The sequence below is a fragment of the Odocoileus virginianus genome, chromosome 8, assembly GCF_023699985.2.
Source record: "Odocoileus virginianus isolate 20LAN1187 ecotype Illinois chromosome 8, Ovbor_1.2, whole genome shotgun sequence".
In the NCBI taxonomy this organism is placed as follows: domain Eukaryota; kingdom Metazoa; phylum Chordata; class Mammalia; order Artiodactyla; family Cervidae; genus Odocoileus; species Odocoileus virginianus.
Window position 1 is genome coordinate 39,148,274 of NC_069681.1, and position 20,562 is coordinate 39,168,835.

Below are 20,562 nucleotides of genomic sequence, written 5' to 3' on the forward strand. Positions count from 1 at the left end.
CCTTTTTCCATTTATGGAGGGTGTTCGTACACTTTAGGTTCTCACAGCATCCTTGAGTTTAGTGACTCTTGTTTCTGCAGCACATTTTGAAGAAGAAGATGAGACTTAGAAGGTCAGAAAGCTGCTTATCCTGGGAGTTTCACTGTGCCATTTCTGTTCTTCCCAAATTTGCTAAAGTACAGAGAAGCTCCGGCTTCATTTGCAGAAAAGTACCGTTGTGCGTCCTAGGATGATGCCTGAGGGGTTTAGTGGATAACAAACTCTGAACTCTGCTTGCTATGGCAGCATCGCTTGAGTTATAGGCTGTCTATGTAAGCACCTCTCCCCACCTCCGACTGATCTGCTCACACCCACTCTGAGAGCCGTGCCCTCCTGACCCCAGCGTAGACTCGCTTCTCTCCTTTACTCTCTGTTGCCCTGAGCTGGCTTCCTTTTCCTTCTCATCCTCAGTCCTTGCACACAGGTTAATTTTCCATATCGTCTGTCTCCTACCAGGGAAGGAGACTCTAGGGACTTTGTTTCCTCGTTGCTGGATTCACTGTGCCGAGAGCAATGCCTGCAGTATAATTGGTCCTCAGTAAATACCTCCTTGTTATCACGGTCAAATTCATAAATGCAGTGAAAACCTATGGAATGAAAACAAATCAGGTTTTTTTTAATATTCAAGATTACAATCCAGTCATTATGAAATATACTCATTGCTATTCATAAAATACATGTAGAACTAAGGCTAAAAGTTAGGATGACAGGAGGAGAACACATTTTAAATCTTTTTCTTTTTTCCCTTTTCTGTTTCCATGTAGGATTTACAGCTTCTGGAGGATGGAGATCTAACTATGATAGGAGACCGGGGAACCACACTGAGTGGAGGGCAGAAAGCCCGGGTCAACCTAGCCAGGTAAATGGGGTTTCAGTTGCCATCCTGCCCCTCCTCCTCCGCGACTCCTAGTGGACATGAGCACGCAGACCCCACTCACTGGGTGGGCCTGTGTGAAACAGGGCTGTGGTCCCTTGCCTGGGCTCCTGGAATGAACATGGAGTTGTTGGACACCATTGTGATTCAGAGATGAGACCCAGGGAGTGTGAAGTGTTTTTTTCCTGACGTCTCTCTACGTTTTCCAGAGCCGTGTATCAGGATGCAGACATCTACCTCCTGGATGATCCGCTCAGCGCAGTGGACGCAGAAGTCAGCAGGCACTTGTTCGAACTGTGAGTTTGTTTCCTATTACTTCTGCTTTCTTAGAGCCGATGAAAGATCAGTGGAAAGAGCTCAGGAAAGCCTTTGTGCTTCAAGAGACTCGGCTGGCTCTGCCCTGGTGTCCCTTTCTCCCTTCCCTTCATTCCGCAGAAGATCCATCATAGAGAAATTTGGATCATGATGAGGTCAAGATAGGAAAATACAGAAGGTGCTTCTAGGGTGTGGAGGATGGTGAAGTCTGTCCCTAGGGAGTGAGGAATAGATGGCTGATTTCCTCCTGCTACTTGCAGTTGATAATTGGACACTGTGGGTGGATCCGGAACCCAGAAATAAGAAGGAAAATGTACGGTTTTTAAATCAGAGAGTGGGACTAGTAATCTAGTACTTGGCTGCCAATCCTTTTCCTTCATCTTTTTTTTTAAAGACACGTTAGAAGTGATGTTTTCAGTACTGACATAGGGCTTCTGTGGAAAGACCTTGTTGTTGATGCTTATTATTCTGTAGGTTCAGAAATTCTGAATAAGGTATAAAACCTGAGAATGATTTGTTGCACCTCAGAATGTCTTCAGGCATTGCACATTGCTTCATGGATTCTTACTAGAGTTGATACTTAGATGCACAATGTATGTTTAACTTGATTGTGAGACCAGGTATCTAGAATGTGGCTGAACTCCTGACTCTTATGTTGTGTTTCTGGAATTTGTTGTTCTTGTTTGTTGTTGAATTTGCTGCTCTTCTTTGGCCACTGAACCTCTGAAGTAGGACAACTCTGATGTTTTTCTGTGTATAATGTGTCCAAGTCATGCTAACCGAGGCCTCTGCTGGAGTTTAGACTGACCTCTTTGAAAGCCTCATGCACTCGCTTTTTTGAAACAGTCTCTGCATCTCCCCCTCGGTCAGTTAGTTCCCTTGCTGCTGTTCACCTTGTTAAAGCCAGTGAGCCTTCCAGCTGCACTTACTAATACCCTGCTGTATGCACTGAGTTAAATGCCCTTACAGATGTTACTGCACAAAACCTCTTAGTTTACAAGGAGGACAGTGAGCCAGGAGAGGGAAAGGAGCCACACTGGGCAGAAAAAGGAGATTTGGATGCTCAGCTCTCATTCCTGCCTCTAAGGAACCTGTCTCCTTGGCCTCCGATAGCATCCACCTTCCTGTGTCCTCACGTGGTCTTTCCTCTGTTCATGGGCCCTGCCCCTCTGTGTGAGGCTCCTTTTCTTCTGGAGATACAAGTCAGATTGGGTTAGACCTAGTGTCCTTAAAGGGAACAATTATGTCTTCAAAGGCCTTATCACCAAATTCTCAGGTGTCCGCATTTGAATTGGAGGGGAAATGATTGATTTACACAGAGCCACAACTGCAAAGTAGAGAGGCTTCAGCAGAGTCTGCAGATGTGAGACAGAGAGACGTGTGAGGAGCTCCAAGCTCTGGATTCGAGGACCTGGGATTCCTCACCCACTAAGCAGGATCATGGGGCGGGTTCCACCAAACTCTGTGTGTAGCTTGTGCTTAGTGTTGGGGTGATGAAAGCACTGTGGAGACGGAAGGTGGTGATGGTTACACAGCAGCGTGATTGGGCTCAATACCACTGAGCTATGTGCTTAAACATAGGCAAAGTAGTAAATTTCATGTTATGCACTGAAATGTTTTATTTACCACAATAAAAAGGGACTTCCCTTATAGTTCAGTAGGTAGAGAGTCTGCCTGCAATGCAGGAGGCCCGGGTTCAATCCCTGGCTTGGGAAGATTGCTTGGAGAAGGAAACAGCAACCAGTATTCTCCAGTATTCTTGCTTGGAGAATCCCTTGGACAGAGGAGCCTGGCAGGCTACAGTCCGTGGGGTCGCAAGAGTCAGACACGACGTAGCGACTAAACCACCACCACCATGATAAAAAGTGCAAAGAAGCATTAAATTGTTCACAACAGGAGAGCAGGGCATGTGGCATTGCTTCCAGCTGTGTGGTGTCATCTGGCTTTCCCACCATCTCCTGATTGTGACCTGATGAATTTTCCCGTAGAGAAGTGCCTTGTCATGGGTTTGGCAACAGGTTGTGAGTGCTGTAAGCTTCGTTTCCCCTTTCCCACTCCTGAAATCATTGGCAGTTGAAACTGTCCATTCCTCTTATACTTGTCACAGAAGTTCTCAAAAGTTCTCCTTCAAACGGAGCAGTTTTTTAATAGCTCTTGGGTTTAATGACCTTGGATGTACACTTGATAGAAGCAAGCTTGTTTGGATTGTTGTTTGCTAATCAGAACCACATTCTCTGGGGAAACTTAGGGCAGGGAGCACGAATGCAATTTAGGAAATCACTGAGCAGCAACTGAGGATGTTCTCAACGAGTTAGAAAATTGGATGGAACAATATGCTATGAGAGATGGTGGTCGTGTCAAAGCTTAGTAATGGGGAGCGTTTTCTATTAAACGCGAGTGAATCATACTTCTACTTGCCATTAACAGTTTCCTCTAGTCTTGAATCTATATCCAAGGTGATTAAGGTTCATGAGTTTTACAACTTCATGCTGCGAGCATAGTGGGTTCTATCAGTTACAGAAGGTGAGGGGCCTTAGATGAACTGATGCAGTCCTAGCTGTGTCCTGCTGTGGATCCGGATGTGTTTCAACCCCACATCGCCAGACCCCTGTCTCCTGTGTCGTCAGGTCTGTTCTGATCGGATTCTTGTGCTGCTGTCTACACAGCTCGCCCTCCTGCTCCAGCCCTTCACAGACAACCCCACCCCCACCCCAGCCTGTTCAGGAAGCAGCTCCAGGCCCTCAGAGAACAGGCTTCTTTGCTCTCTGCCCCCCTCAGCCTTTCCAGCTCTTCCCCACACCCACTCGGCGTCCAGCTGTGCTGGCCCTGTTTCGGGTCCTTTCTCACCCTGTCTGTCTGTTCACACTGGTCCCTCTGTCTCCAGGACACAAGGTGGAAGATGGGCCCTGCCATTCCCTCATGTTCCTCTAGGGGGCGTCCGCGCTGTCTTCCCACAGCCCTCAGTGGGTGCACTTAACCATTTATGAGCTCCCCCCTCCCCCCCCCTCATGTGCTGTGAATGCACGAAGGCACCTCAGCCCAGCGTGTTCAGTCCCAGGACCCCAGCACCTGCTGTGTGTTCTTCAGGGATGTTTCCCCAGATAGTCTCAGGGCTCCCTTGTTTCCCCATCTAAGACAGCAAGCCCCTCTTGCTTTCAGAGCACACATCACAGCCCTATAGTACCCATACTCATTCAGTGTCCCCCTGTATGCAGTGCAGAGAATTATTTGCTGTCTTGACCTGTGGCAAGAGGCATTTGGGACAGTGCCTGGTACTTCACCAAAGATTGTTGATTGAATGAATGAAGATAGGGACTCTTTTTGTTCATATTTGATCTACTCTGCTATGGGATTTGTCCCTTCTTAACACAGCCCTCATATAGGAATAATTTTAAAGAATTCATTGCTGAATCAATTTTTATGGTATTTCTTAGAAATCTTTACTCTCAAAAACTTGGAAGATTATTTCTCTAGAGATTCAGAATAAAAGTCTTGTTGGGAATACATTCTTAGCCATCAAAACTGATCACTTTATTGTACTTATTTGTTTTACCTCATCTGTGATGAAATGTCAGGAAGCAAACCTTTTAAAACTTTCGGTTAGTGCCATCTTGGACCTACCAGCCCATCTGACTTAAATGATTAATAGCAGGTAATTTTTAAATTTACCAGAAAACTGCATTGAAAACTGAAAGGGTATATGCTTGGTCAAGATATTTAGTACAAAAGCTGAGCTAAGACTTATCAGAAGGTAAAAATGAGTCTTTCTGAACTTTTAATGAAGTGATGGTGTGTGTGTCTATATCCCCGGTCTTCTGATTCCAGAGCCACTGTCCAGAGTGTCCCCTTAGGATGTTTCTGTCCTGAGTCCAAAGCACATGACTGCTCGTGGTTAGGGAGGAGTGGAAAATAAAGCTGACATTTGTTGAGTAGATTGGTGGTTTGATTTTTCAGAACACATGGATATGAGTTGTCATTGATGTTCTGAGATGAAGAAACTGAGGTTTAGTTGCTTGTCTGATGTCATCAGTCTCATGAGAGGGACTGAGCTGCAGCCTGCTGCCTCCAGACTCTCCATCTGACTCACCCACAGGCTGAGCTCTGGCCCAGGTTCCTGAGATTTGCTCTGCTAGGGCCTCGGGCTCCCAGAGTACCTGCCTGAAGTCTTGCCCATGGTCACCGGGGCCCTGTAATTTTTCATTTTCACATTGAGAGAGTTTTCAGTGCAAATGAAGTAAGATTTACTTCCTGGACAGGACTGGGAATGTGGCAGAGACTAAAAAGTCCCCACTTGCACTTTCTAAAAAGGCCCCACTTTCCGTCTAATGTTGCGTAGGAAGAAATGTTTATGGGAGGGAGTAGGCTAAGGTTACTGAGAATGTTTAACTTTTTTAGGATGGTTAATGTGTACATCATAAAGCAACATCTAAGAAACTAAGGAAAATGTATGTATATTTATGTGACATCAATCACTGTTCTCGCATTCTCAACATAACAATAAAATAATTAGTATTTTAATTTAGTCAACTTTTGAAATGTCAGTATTGCTCCATTGTTTTTCATCATGAAATATGTAAATAATTGTTAAGATCGGTTTTAGGAAAAACAACAGCTGATATAAGTTTCACTAGACTGGTTTTTAGAATTTTTTTTTTTAGTGGCGCTTGATTCAGACTTGTTTCTGAAGAATTTGAAGTCCTAGTTGGATTTTTCAATTTGTATTTCTGATTTGTATTTTTATTCATATTGGTATTTGAACTACAGATCTTTGCTGTCTTATCTTTGTCTCATTATGTTTTCAAAATGTACGCTTGGAAAAAAAAATGTACGCTTGCAGTTTGGCTGACTTCTACTAATGTGTTTTTGCATACTGTCCCTTTCCCATTTGTAGGTGTATTTGTCAAGCCTTGCATGAGAAGATCAGAATCTTAGTGACTCATCAGTTGCAGTACCTAAAAGCTGCAAGTCAGATTCTGATATTAAAAGATGTAAGTAATTTCTAGAAGTCTCTGGAATTGCTAGCACTGCGGTGTGTTGAAGGCCAGGCTGCCCTGCAGGCCAGTCTGCTTGGATTTGTGGCAAAGCCCTCTTAGCCTTCAGTTTTTTGCCTCCTTCTTTTTAACTCCCCAGATCTCTTTCTGTGTCTGATATGTGTGGGAGCCTGTGCAGAAGGAGAATAAGGCCCTGCCTACATGGGACTTGTTTTGAGAATACAACCTCAGTTTTAGTATTGAATTGGCCAAAAAGTTTGATCAGTTTTAAGCAACAATAAAAGACTTATTTTTCATTGTCACCAAGAACTTTATTGAAGAATATATTCATCACCAGGTGAACTTTTTGGCCAACTCAATACTGTCAGAACGATCGGTTGTCTACTGGTGAGCACACCTGATGAGTTGGGGACTGTCCTTACAGTTCTGATTCCTCCCTCACAGCAGAGAGGGGATGGCTGCCCCCCGGAATTGTTAATATTTGGTTGTTGAGTAAAATTGCTGTCTTTGTGCCTCTAGTGGCTTCTGTATGCATCTTACTAAGTAGAAAGTTGTTTGCAACTTTCCTTAAATGAGGTAGATGCACTTTGTCTCCCAGGCAAGGACAAGATACAGTATATCCTGAATAATTTCCTTGTTCTGCAGTATCAAATGGTACCCGAAGGTTTCACTGGGTTTCTCCTGGAGAGGGGGGCCTTGCCAGGATGCTGGGCCACCTGACTTGCCTTAACCTTTGTTTCATTTAACCCTCCTTTGTTTCATTTTGCATCCTGGGATTTTTCCTAATATTTTTTTCACCACTGAGTGAATCAGCTGAGTCTTGTTTCACATGGTGAAAGAATAGAAATCTTCTGCAGCTTATTTTATGTGACTTTGTAAATGAGGGACACTGCAGTGATGTGTCACACAGTGTTCAAAGAAGAGTGGACGGGCTGTAGCTTAAGCAGTTGCCTAATTTGGGGAAGATGGGCCGCTTGTGATGGGTAGTGCCTATGTAATCCTCGGATTTAAGTGCTTTGGTTCTGGCTTAGATTTTTGATTGTGGCATACCAAGGCATTAGAGCATCCCAGTCTTATGACCTCCTTGCTAAGGTAATTTTTCTGGGGGAATACTGAATTTTCAGTCGAACTTCCTGAGTTTGTGGGGAGGTGTTAAAAGACCATGAAGACACAGCTTTCGGGTTCTCTGTGCAGGGTCAGTTTCTTCATGCCCTGTCCTAGTCAGACATGCGGTAATGTGGCAGTGGTCAGCGAAGACTTGTCTAGTGACCCATACCTACACAGGTATGCTAGTGCCCACCTCTATGTCAACAGATTTCTTTCCTGGAATATCCTCCCCAGTGGACTTTTTGAAAATTTCTGCTTATCTCATGAGGCTTCTTTCCATGTTGTCTTAAGAGACTGTGCTGATCGTCCCACCAAACTCTGTATTTCTTGCTTTCCTAAGTGCCCAATGGACTCCATCTTTAACACATGAGCACACATTTCGTTCACGTCCCCAAACCTTACACAGGGTTTGGCAGAGAGCACAGTGCTCACTTCTGTTCTAGTTGAACTGAACTAGATTTGTCCACCAGAAATTCAGACCTCTGGATCATTTTCATAATTTAGTATCAGTTTACTTCTCTTGATTAGTATTTACCATTAGTTTCCTAGGTGGCGCTAGTTGTACAGAGCCTGCCTGCCAATGCAAGAGACAAGAGACGCAGGTTTGATTCTTAGGGAGAAAGATCCCCTGGAGGAGGAAGCGGCAACCCACTCCAGTATTCTTGCCTGGAGAATCCCATGGATGGAGGAGCCTGGTGGGCTATTCAGTCCATAGGGTAGCAAAGAGTCGGACACGATTAAAGTGCTTTAGCATGCATAACATGCATGTACGCACAGTTGGTTAGTATTATCAAATGAAAACCCATTCCTGTCAAATTTTTTAAAATTATTTGTTTGAAATGAAACGATGCATATTTTTAGTGATAGAAGGTACAATTCACGAAGAAGATAGATATCATAAATGATTAGACACCTTAACTACAATCTCTCAAATTCTTTACTGCTGTTTTAGGGCAAAATGGTGCAAAAGGGGACTTACACTGAGTTCCTGAAATCCGGGATAGATTTTGGTTCCCTTTTAAAGAAGGAGAATGAGGAGGCTGAACCATCTCCGGTTCCAGGAACTCCCACCCTGAGGAATCGCACCTTTTCCGAGTCGTCAGTTTGGTCTCAGCAGTCTTCCAGACCCTCCTTGAAAGAGGCCACTCCGGAGGGCCAAGAAGTGAGTTTCTCATCCTGCAGCACGCCCGGGTCTGTCGCTCTTGGTGGCCTCATGGACCTTCAGTCTGCTCTGTTTATGACATCTCTTTGTTCCAAAGAGGACAGCAAGTTTACACGACCTTGTTCCGTGGCATTGGTAGAATTAAAACAGCATGCAGGGAGCCAGCCTGATTCGGCTTCTCCTCTTGGTGTAGGATGGAGACAAGTCCTGGTTGTACTGCTATGACACACATGCATGTGTGTCATATGTGGTATTGACAGCGGAACTCTTGATGTTACCATAGTTAATTTTATGTGCTCTGGTGGACCCCGGCTTGCCTTATTCATCCAGATGGTTAACTTGAAGAATCCCTCATTCCTAGCCTGCTATGACTTCCATTAAATCAGCTGCTTTTGCTTTATGTTGGAATATTCTGACATTGCAGGTGATGGACGGTCTTGTTTTGCTTCATCATCAGATGGTCTGTGCCAGGACACCTCTGTCACAAAGGTGCAAAGCACGCGACACACAGCAGACACTTTGGAATTTGTTCCCATCTTCCTTACTGTTCAAGATGTAGAACCATATGTTGTCATCTCACATATACAGTAGGCAGCATAGAGCCCTGGAAACCCTTGGCCCATGTGACTGTATAATATATTCTAAATTCTACAGACAGAAGTAGACAAATGCACAAGTCTCCTTTAAGATCATCTAGCAGTTTTCTCAGCATCCAGACTCTCAGTGTCCATACCCGGGATTCTGGATGATTCTGGCGAGAATTCAGTCCTCGCCTTCCACACTCGGGAACCACTCTGTTGTCATTGAGGGGCCCAAATAAATTACATGGATACTTTGGTTATATATCATTTCATGTATTATTTTGGAGAAAGCATCTGCATTTATGCTTTAATCAGATATTTTGTACGTGCGCTGTTAATCATGCTGTTTATTTAAGCAAAGGCACCTGAAAATGAGTAACATTTTGCAGATGACATTTCCTTATTTCTGATAGATTTCTAGAATTGGCATGGCTGGGTAAATGCATGCATGGTTTGGCTCAGTGTTTTCCACACTCCTCTCTCTGTAGGATCTTGCCCTCCTACCAGCATATGAGTTGTCTATTTCACCACAGCTTTGCAGTGGAGGTTATTATTGATTTAGGGTTCATTATTCAAATTTTCGTCTTTTTTTTCCTTTCAAGACCGAGAATGTACAGGTTACCCTAACTGAGGAGACCCGTTCGGAAGGAAAAGTTGGTTTTAAGGCTTATAAGAATTACTTTACAGCCGGTGCTCACTGGTTTATCATCATTTTCCTCATTCTAGTAAACCTTGCAGCTCAGGTAAGTAAGGATTTTTATTTTTATTTTTTTCCATGGGAAAAAACCCTGTTGTTTATTTGATTAAATTTGTGCCCTAAGGTTGATAGTTTTAATACTATTTATACCTTGTTTACCTTACTGTATTATTTTTTTTAATATGTGAATTAAGAGATTTATTTCAAATAATTGGCTCATGAGGTTGTGGGATCCGTCTGAGTGAATCTGAAATCAGAAAGGCAGGCCTACAGGCTGGAACCTCAGGCAGGAGCTGACCCTGCTGTCTTGAGGCAGAATTTCTTCCTCCTTCAAGAAGCCTCAGATTTTGCTCTTAAGATCTTCGTCTGACTGGACAAGGCCGCCACAGTGTTGAGAGGTGCTCTCCTGTAAGTTCTGATGATGGCTGTGAACCACACCCAGAAAATACCTTCACAGTAACATCTGAACTAGTGTTTTGTTGAACCAGTGGAGACTGGTATGGCCAAACTGACACAGAAAACTGGCCATCACAGTACCTATCAAGCTTTTATCCTTTGCAGAATCCTGACATTTATATAAATACTGTGTTTTACAGTCCACTTGGATTTACATTGAAAAGTGTTATATATGCATAGCAAAATAAGTGAAGCTTGCTAGTGTTGTGTGTACGTGACAGAGAGATTCTAGAAATACACAATGTCTTTTAGAGATATTAAAATGTAGCATGCCCTCCCCTGACCTGTGGTCATCGGGGTGTGGGGCTTGGCGCAGACCTGAGCGGGAAGGACCGTCTCCGTGTCCTGGAGCCTTCCCGTCCCCCATCCTGTGAGCGGTGGGTGGGGTGTGAGGCTCAGTGACGTCAGCGTCTGAGTGACTGTGTTTCCTGCTCCAGGTCTCCTACGCCCTGCAGGACTGGTGGCTTTCATACTGGTGAGTGATTCCTGCTCTGACCCAAAGGGCTGTGAAGGCTACGACGAACCTCACTTTCCCACAGAGTCAGGGGGAGAGGGGGCTTGTTCAGCCTCCTCTTCTGACCCTCATGTAGTTTCCCTGAAGAAAATGTAAAGATCCTGCTGGTGGCATGTGACCCTCCCATGGTCCTTAGCAGCTTCCTCACAGACAGTTGAGAGAGCTGAAAGTCGTGATTCAAAGGGAAATCTTTTTAAGGTAGAGAAACGCGGGGCCCTGTGAGCTAGGAAACACTTTGCAGCATAAATCATGTCTCCTAAATCAAGGATTTTTTTTTTTTTTTTTTTTTTGTATTTACCTAATTGTGTCTATCGTTGAATCTTTTTTTCCTCCCTGTTCCCTAGGGCCAATCAACAGAGTGCCCTGAACGTTACTGTTAATGGACAAGGAAATGTAACCGAGAAGCTCGATCTGAACTGGTACTTAGGAATTTACTCAGGTAAAGTTGAGTCATCTGGTCTATTATCCGAGAGTCTGAGTCGCTTACAATGAGCCCATGTGAGCAACTAGGGCTTCCAGGAGTAATTCAGTAATGTCTTAACAGATTAAGTTTCTGAGCCAGTTGCATTTATTTTGTGAATTAATTAGAATAATTATTTTAAAAATCTGCCAGAAGAAAAGAGGTTGAATGAAGACTCTTAATTTGCTCTGTACTGGATTTTGGAAGTTAAACCAGGATTGCATATTGAGAAAATCAGCCACTGGAAATATGTGACTATTGTCTATTCTAATAGGTTGCTTTAGCTAAATCTTATATCATTTTATGGATGTGTGAGGGGATTAGAAACGGATCCCCACCTTATGGTTCAGATTGTTCCAATTCTTTCTGAATGAAACTTGGCTTTTATTGACCTCGGTTGAAATCCTCTGGCAGCCAGGGTCCCAAATAAAAGCAGTACTGCCTCGCAGGTATGCAAACTCTCCTTCACCACACTGCTCATCTCTTGGGCTTTAGTAATTACCTAAGGCAGAAACTAAGCAGGGAGAAATCCAGTGTCTGGGCATTAGGGTTCCTTTTCCTTCTTTCCTGAGATCACAGTATTATTATTATGTCCATAACTGTGTTATTAATTTAACATCTGGCTTGCCTACTAATATCAACACAGCTCTTTGTTTTCACACCAGTGCCTGGAATATACGTGGCATTGCATCCTTTTAAAAGGAAATCCTCATCTAAATTTTTAAATTTTAAATATTCACACAGGAAATATACAAGCTTTCTGCAAAGATAGAGTGAGTTATCTTTGTAAGAACCGACTCATTGAAATTTTCTATGTATTTTGTTGATCTCTTGCTAAGAACTCTAAATCCATTAGCTATTTACCTTCTGAATTGGTGGAGTATGGGGACTTAAAGGAGGAAGGAGGGGTTTATGTTATATATTCATATAGGATGATGGGCTAAGGCAAATGCCTGTTGATGGAACCCAGGAATTTGAATAGCTTTCAGAATTTAAATACTGAAATTTAAATTTCAGAATTTAAGTGTCTCCTCAGAAGGGAATAAAGTACTTAATGGAATATTTATTACAGAAGTTATCCGCCCTCTGTTTAGCATTGTGAGTTCAAAAGATGTTGGGAGGGTATTCTAATTTTTATATGCATAGCAGTACTCATTTCTATCATTAACAAAATGTAATTTAAATGCTGATGTTCATTTATATTTATAATTCATATTTTCCTACAGTTCAGTTAGATTTTTTGCTTATAAATTTGTGTGGTATTTTTATACTCTTTAAAGCTACTTAGGTTTGTCTATAAGGACATGATAGTAAATCATTTCTTGTGTTTCCTATTCATTAACATGCCGATACCAAAGCCTTTCACCATTTTAGATTATGAGACGTTATAATTGTTAAGAATTGAAATGTGAAGAAGAGAAGACCAACAACTTTTAAAAATTCTTCTGAGTTTTATTGAAACTTATAATTGAATTAGGAAATACTGGAATGAAATTGTATTTTACACTTCATTTCTTTCCCCCTCATGAAGTTTATATTTAATGAGAGGAAAACGGTGTTTTTTGTTTTCTTCTTTTTAAAATGTATGTCATGAATGAGTTAAACTCTTCTAGAATCCAGATTCTTGATGGCGTAAGGATATAATATCTTTATAAGCTGCTTGGCATGGCTTAGCATTCTTGAATCAAAGGCAGAGATCTTGGGCTTAATGATGTTTCTTTGTTTAAGGGTTAACTGCATCTACTGTCCTATTTGGCGTCGCCAGATCGCTCTTGGTGTTCTTCGTCCTTGTTAGTTCTTCACAAACTTTGCACAACCAGATGTTCGAGTCCATTTTGAGAGCTCCAGTATTGTTCTTCGATAGAAATCCAATAGGTAGGTCAGACACCACATTTTTCAGTGAGTGTGTCTTAATATCGTACTTAATTAATACCCGATTCCTTTTTTTTTAAAGTTTTAATTCTTTTTAACACCAAAAACATTTTGTATTGGGATATAGTCAGTTAACAATGTTGTGATAATTTCAGGTGCATAGTGAAGGAACTCATAACTATGTCTTGTTATCGTACTTATTGCCGATTACTTTTTTTATTTTTTTTTTAACACCAAAAACATTTTGTCTTGGGATATAGCCAATTAACAGTGTTGTGATAATTTCAGGTGAACAGTGAAGGAATTCAGCCACACATATACATGTATCCATTCCCTGCCAATGCCTGATTCCTTTTGATACTTGAATTGCTTGGAAGAAAATCTCTCTTTTCTACAAAAAACTTTACTGATATTTTTCTTCCACCAGGGTATATCTGAATATAAGGGCATATAAACTTTCATTCCAATTTTATATGAGTGTGGAAATATAAATGTATGCTCACTTTGCAGAATGATTTAAGAGCTGATTTGTGTGGCAAATGAAACTCTGCACATTTAGTGCAAATATATTTACATATTTTGTGCTTGTTGCTAGAACATAGGCTGTGTTACATACTTTAGGTAGGTCTCTACTCAAACCTTGTTATACTGAATCTCTACTCAAGACAAGCTATGTGGTTATTTCTTTCATTGCCCATGCATATCTAGGATCATAGAGTTTTGGCTTGTGCCGTGAGTATGAGATTTACCTAAAATGGTAATGAATAATTAACATCCAAGATTAATTTAATGTAGATATCCTCTTCAATTAAAATAACTGTATAGCTTATAGTGGAGTTTTGGTAACATGTAAGAAGCTTTGTGCTACGTACGTAGCAGGTGGATGCTCAGTGGTAAGTTTCTCAGTATGAGTGTCCTGGGAGGTTTCCCAGTGTTTGCTTACTCCACCTTGAGGCCTTAGACCTGTCTTACTTCAGAATGTAGCCTCCTGAGCTATGTTTCCATGAATAGGTAGTTCATCAATGGATGTGTCCACTCTGTCTAGTTGACTAGACTTGTGCTGAGGCCTGAGGTGACTTTGTTTTTGCAGGTAATGATTGACAGGACCTGTTGAGGGAGGCTGCAGAGAGGACAGAAGTAGCCTTGGCCTGGCCATCAACTAGCCTTGTGACCAAGGCCAAGGCAAGGTAGATCTATTGAGAAGGCATATCTCAAGGCAGGATATTGTCTGTCATGGTTTTCAAGTGTGGTCTCTGGAGCCAACTGCCTGGGTTCTATCCTGGTGCTAGTTACTAATGGTCAAATTTTAATTAGTACTTATATGTTGGTTACTGTTCATCTCAGTTTTATCTGGAAAATGGGGTTGGTGTTCTAACACGTGCCACAATGTTGATACTGTTAGAATTAAGCAGGTGAGTACATTCACAGCCTTTAGATCGAAGTCAGGGCCTTATGATTCTTAGTCAATGACCACATGCTATGTGGGCACTTTGTCTCCTGTGAAATGGGAATAACTGCTGCCCTTCCTGTGGCACTGTTGTGCGGATTAAATGAGGCTGTTCCGTGCAGCATCTTGTGTAGATTTGTCCAGCACATGTTTCATCCAGGAACTGGGTGGAGCTCAGGATGGTGAGCTGCAGAGCCCCACACAGATCTCGGCTTATTATAAAGCTGTGGAGACAGAGTAATTGGAGGAGTCCATGCTGTTATGGTTGTGGTGTTGCTCCACTTTTCAGTTAATGTGAAAATTACAGTCATAATGTTGGAAGCATCAACAGCCCCTGTAGGCTGCTCTAGATGCTGGTTAATTAATTATTCAAGGGTTCAGGCCCAAGTGTAAATCTTCAAAGTCACTCATCTTACTGCAGCCGGCACACTAAGGTGGTGTGTCTTGTCTCCCTGTCCTGTGACTATTAACAGGACCTGATTCCTTCAAGAAAATAGAGGCCCAAATAGTACTGCAAAGACAGGCCTGCCTTGCCCAAAAGGTTTAGGAGCCAAGATTTTTTAATTTACTCTTTTGTTAGTAGAGTAAAATTTTTTTTTAATGAAAAATTTTAAGTGATGAGTTTTAAATTTGTTTGAATAAAAATTTTTTGTACTTTTTATACTTGTTTTATCTTCTTCTTCTTTGGAAAAACAAGTAATGTGTAAGAATTATGCTTTATAGTTGAGATTATTGATTATGTGTGCCCTAATAGTTATAATATTAAAAAAAAAGAATCCCCTTCTACAGCAGAGAGACCGGCTTGCCCAACTTTTTGCTTATGTTTTGATTTTTTTTCTTGGCACGTGGGATCTTGGCTCTCTGATCAGGGATCAAACCCACAACCCCTGTGTTGGAAGACAAAGTTTCAACCCCTGGACTGCCAGGAAGGCCCTCAACGTCTAAGTTACCTTAAATATCTGGGTTTAATTCAACAAAGTTCCCAGCATGAAATTGTGGGTGATTTGATTTCCAGAGTCTGTTTCCCATGTAGCACATAGGGATCATGAAGTGTGTCTCTCTCCAGGATATCCTAGGGGGTCAGTACATTTCCTGTGATTTCAGGATCTTGATAGCCTCCCAGAGTTAGAAAAGTGATGAAAGGAAGGACTTTGGGCCTGGGATGGTGAAGTTGGAAACTCAGACAGAGGCCCATCGGGTCTGCGCCTTCCCCAGTCTGGATTTGCACTCATCTCACCAGAGTTCCCTTGTTTCTACTTGTCTCCAAGCCCACTTGTGCCAGTAGGTTCTTAATGACCCTGAACTGGATGGTCGCAATGCCTTTTACATTCATTCATTGGTGGGCCCACTCGAAATGTTCCGTTTCCATTCTGATGCTTCATCCCAGATCTTGATGAATTTTGTTAGACACTGGGGGAGTCTGCACTGGTGGTGCTAAGAACCAGGGTTCCATGGGGAGTTGTTGAAAACACCAGTTGTTCTACCAAAGTTGCAAGTTCACTTACTTTCATTGTGTTTATTGCATTCTATGAAGGAAGAAAGCGTCAGCCTCGAAAGTGCATGGTTTCTCTGCCTACAGTTTAACATTCCAGCAGGTTCCTGTGGCTGCTGTCTGTTTTGAACCTATGTTTTGATGCACGTGCTTTACTTTGTTCAAATAATGTGATGCTTCATTGCCTACTGGTGTTTTATAGTCTGTGTGTGGCCTTAAAATGGCAAAACTAGGTTTCATTTTTCCCTTTTCTCTTCCTTTTACCTCCCGTTATCTCACCCATCTCTCTGTTTCACTTTCTTCCTTTGATGTATTTTGGTAATGGTGTGTGAGTGCTAAGTCGCTTCAGTCCTGTCCGACTCTGCGCAAGCCTATGAACTGTAACCCGCCAGGCTCCTCTGTCCATGGGATTCTCCAGGCAGGAATACTGGAGTGGGCTGCCATGCTCTTCTCTAGGGGAACCCCCTGACCCATGGATCGAACCCACTTCTCCTGAGTCTTTTGGTACCACCTGGGATGCCTGTTGGTAATGGTATTGTGTGTTGACTTATTTAGTTCTTAAATTTTTTAAAAAATTGATTTTATTAATTTCGTTATTTTCTGGCTGTGCTGGGTCTTTGTCACTGCTTGTGGGCTTTCTCTAGTTATGCCGTGTGGGGACTCCTCTTCCTTGTGTTGCACAGGCTTCTTTTTGAAGTGGCTTCTCACGTTGTGGAACACAGATGATTAAGCCTGGGCTCAGGAGTTTCGGCCCGTGGCTTGGTAGCTCCGAGGCGTGTGGGATCTTCCTGGACCTGGGATCAAACCAGTGTCCCCTACATTGCAAGGCGCACTCTTAACCTCTGCGCCACCAGGGAAGCCTCATTAAGTTTTTTTTTTGAGGTTGTATTTTTAATGAATGGATTATGTTTATTTATTTTTAATGTGTACCTATTTATAAAAACTTTTTTTTTGCTGTACCATGGGATCTTAGTTCCCCGATCAGGCATCGAAGCCACGCCCCCCCCTGCTTTGGAAGGTGGATTCTTAACCGCTTGACCACCAGGGAAGTCCCAATTCCTGTGTGTGTTTACTAAAGAGCTACAAGTTTTCAGGAGCCTGAGCAGACATTTCTTGCATGTTTTCGATTGCAGCTGGATTTGAATAGTACCTTTTGGGCATGTGGGTCACGTTCCTGTACTATTTGTCATGTCCACATCTTCCTAGCCAACCTTTGTCTTCTGTCTCTGAAGCCAACTTTCACTTGCATCAGATCTTCATACTCAGGGAACACAAATCGCAAGTCAACAGTAAGTCATTTAGAAATTCAGAGATGATTTCTGTTAAAAACCCAGATTTTGTTTCCGTTGTGCGGACGAAGTTTGTTTTATTTTCTACATCTGGCACAAGAGGGCAGCATGATCTACATTATTTCAGAGATATAATGTAAGGGGCACCTTACTGCAAAATCTGATTGTTTTTATACTAAACCTTTCTTGGAAATTCTGTTTTTATGGCCTGAGGCTCTGTATTCTGTAGTGTTACAGTTTTTAAAAGCATTGTTGAGGTTCATTATGCCTGAAACATTAAACTCTTTTGCTGTCCTGAAATAACTAGCCATTCAAAGATGGTATTTGGATTTCTTAATTTATATGGTTCACCCTAGTAACTGAAATAGGCCACTGCCGACATGTTTACTGGATTTTATTTTCGTTCCTAAAGAGTAGAATATGGCCAGTTGTAGGACCCAAGTCAAACAGGAGCTTTGGAAGATGTTATTACCAAGTACTTTTCATGCACGCAGTCAGAGTTAGCAGAAACATTTTATCTTTATCAAGCATCTGAAGTTTCACCCTTTGATTTGGAGACAAGATCAGAAGGTAGTTGTCCTGTTGTTCCTGCCTAATTATTATGGCAAAACACTTGGCTTGAGAGCTTTGAGTGTAATGGATTCCAGATAAATATTTGTTGACTTCCTTTCAGTTGGCTAATTTGGCTTTAAGACCCTGAACCACTGGTGTCAGTAGATGTTGTGTATCTTCTCTGAGGAAAATGCAAAGTCAGTTGTGGCTAGTTGTTTGTTTCATACAACTGGTTTTTGTGTTCTGTGTGTGTGTATGTGTGTTAGTTCACATATGTGTTCAGTGTTTAAAAAGTACAAATGTATATCCTTTTTTTTAACAGATCAAATTAAATTAGAGCTAATGCACTGTAAAAAATTTGCTAATTTCTTTTGTTATTTTTATTCTTCTGGTAGTACTACAGTTTAAGAGAAGACATATTTTTTGATCTTCCATAATAAAAAATCTGGAATTGCCCTAAGTATTAGTATTTCCTTCTTGACTGCATGGGAGATGAGGCTCTGTAGATTTCACCCATGTTAAATACTGAGAACGAGGATGCGTGTCCTGTAGGAACTGAGTTTGGTGCAAGGAGGGAGGAGGGTGGTCAAAGTCTGAATGATTGCTGTTGTTTAAATCTGGAAAGGTACTCATTAGCCTCCACTTCAAGTTGCTGATGAACTCATGCAGTAGTGGAAAGTAAATTGAAAGCAACGTGCTGAGCTTTTTGTACTATTGAGAATAACCATCTTGCTATAGTATTTATAAACTCAGTTGTCAACAGACTGCTGCCTTGCTAGGAAAAAGAGTCATTGGTAGAAAAGAATAATTGTAGGGATCCATGTCTGTTTATTCAGTGCAAATGACCACTGAGGTTTGTGCTAAATGCATATTCTTAACAAGGATAATATTTCAGCACTGTCAAAATTACCTTGACGATAATAGGCCTGTTAAATTATAGCTCTATAAGTTAGGCGGTAAGATGGCTCTGCTTAGCGCACATTAATCTATGCCTGTTCGCACAAGTGATTCTGCTGAGCAGGTAGCGTGTTAGAACAAGAAATACTGGTCCGAAAACCTGTGATTTATGGTAGGTGTTGTTTTGACACAACATCATTCAGACGATTTACAAGGCAAAGCTTCGTGTTAAAATATTTCACCAGTGTCATCATTCGTCACGACATAAATATTCAGTAGTGATGCTGGAAAATTGGTAATACACCCATTCATGCCAAATCACTCGCTATGTTTCCTTTCAAGTGAGATCTGTTGTGGATATGGTTTAAAGAAACTACGAGTTTTCTTCCTGGAGAGCAGATGAGCTGTAAGAAATTGAGAATAAGAATAACAACTTTCCTGACAGCTTTCATGGACTCAATCTTGCCTAGGTTGCTTTGAATTCTGGCTTCAGTCCTTCAGCCCCCCTCTCCCCCTCTTTTTCTTTCCTTTCTTTGCTTAATGCACATTGTAAAGAACATATTTCTATGTACATTAGTTACAGAGGCTTTTTGTCTTCAAAGGAAGAGGTTAGTCATCATCCGAAAAGCTTTGTTGCAAAACAAAAACACACATTTCCCCTTTCATTTTTCCTTGTTATTTTTTAACAAATGCGAGTGACTATAAAGGGAATAACACAAAAGATCGCATCAATCATAGTGAATCTCAATGGCCACATAAATATTATTTTTTCAGGTTTGAATGAAATAGCTAATAGTCTGAAGTAGGTGTGGTAATTAAATCCTGTTGGCTTGTGACATATTAAAAATATGTTTTTCACATAACAATGGCTATATGTACTTAAACTCTTATCAGGGTGATATTAAGTCATATTTTATGGGAGTTGCTGTGTTACTGCTAATAGTATCATAAAAGCCTTTGTTAGGAGTTTAAATAGTTACATAGTTACATATATTTGATTGCTATTGTTATTTTGTCAGTAATCTTTATAAAGGTGATTGTTATAGTGCTTGTCTACTCGTGGTAAATATTGCACCATTTTAGTGTACATTTTTAATCTGTTAGTGTTCTGGTTACTCATTCATTTTTTTGTCTGTAATAATCATACATGGAAATATTGATAACTTAGTAACAGAGAAACCACTGTAGTTCTCCAATAAAATGTTAAAAAAAGTAAGATTTGAGAAGCTCGAACTGTGATCAGAGTGCTAGTCCTAATTGTCATTGTTGTTTATTCACTAAGTGCTGTCTGACTCTTTGCAACCCCATGGACCGTAGCCTTCTGTCCCTGGAATTCTCCAGGCAGGAAGACTGGAGTGTGGAGCCATTTCCTCCTCTAGGGGATCTTCCTGACCTAGGGATTGAACCCTCATCTCCTGCGCTGCAGGCCGGTTTTTTTAACCACTGTACCACCTCAGGGAATCATAAGGATGACATTTTATTTGATTGCACTAATATTTCCTAATATTATAGTAAACATAGATTGTATGTATACATACATACTTCATTTTAATATCTGTATTGTCTCAGCCTTCAGCTAAATCAGCCAGGCAGTGTATGGCCCCAGGACTTCACTGATTTATTCCAGTTTCTGGAAAAAGTGTTCTCAGTTATTTGACCTTATCTCATGGGATGTGTGAATTGACAGTACGGTTATCCCTTGACATCTTTGGTGGTTGGTTCCACAACCCCTGTGGATAGCAAAGTCTGAAAATACCCAGTATCCCTTACATAACCTATGCGCATCCTCCCGTATACATCAAATCACTTCTAGATGA

At 41.6% G+C, this 20,562-nt stretch overlaps 1 protein-coding gene across 3 annotated transcripts in view; it reads left to right on the forward strand.

Annotated features, from left to right (window-relative positions):
- ABCC4 (ATP binding cassette subfamily C member 4 (PEL blood group)) overlaps window positions 1-20,562 on the forward strand; it is a 187,061-nt gene that overhangs the window by 89,110 nt on the left and 77,389 nt on the right. For 2 of the 3 annotated variants that reach the window (XM_070471514.1, XM_070471516.1), the window contains 8 exons: window positions 804-898; window positions 1,123-1,209; window positions 6,120-6,216; window positions 8,279-8,488; window positions 9,672-9,812; window positions 10,660-10,697; window positions 11,081-11,175; window positions 12,925-13,071. In XM_070471514.1, coding sequence (XP_070327615.1) covers window positions 804-898; window positions 1,123-1,209; window positions 6,120-6,216; window positions 8,279-8,488; window positions 9,672-9,812; window positions 10,660-10,697; window positions 11,081-11,175; window positions 12,925-13,071 — 910 coding nt within the window. The remainder of the gene's footprint in view (window positions 1-803; window positions 899-1,122; window positions 1,210-6,119; window positions 6,217-8,278; window positions 8,489-9,671; window positions 9,813-10,659; window positions 10,698-11,080; window positions 11,176-12,924; window positions 13,072-20,562) is intronic. The other variant, XM_070471515.1, reaches the window with a different exon arrangement.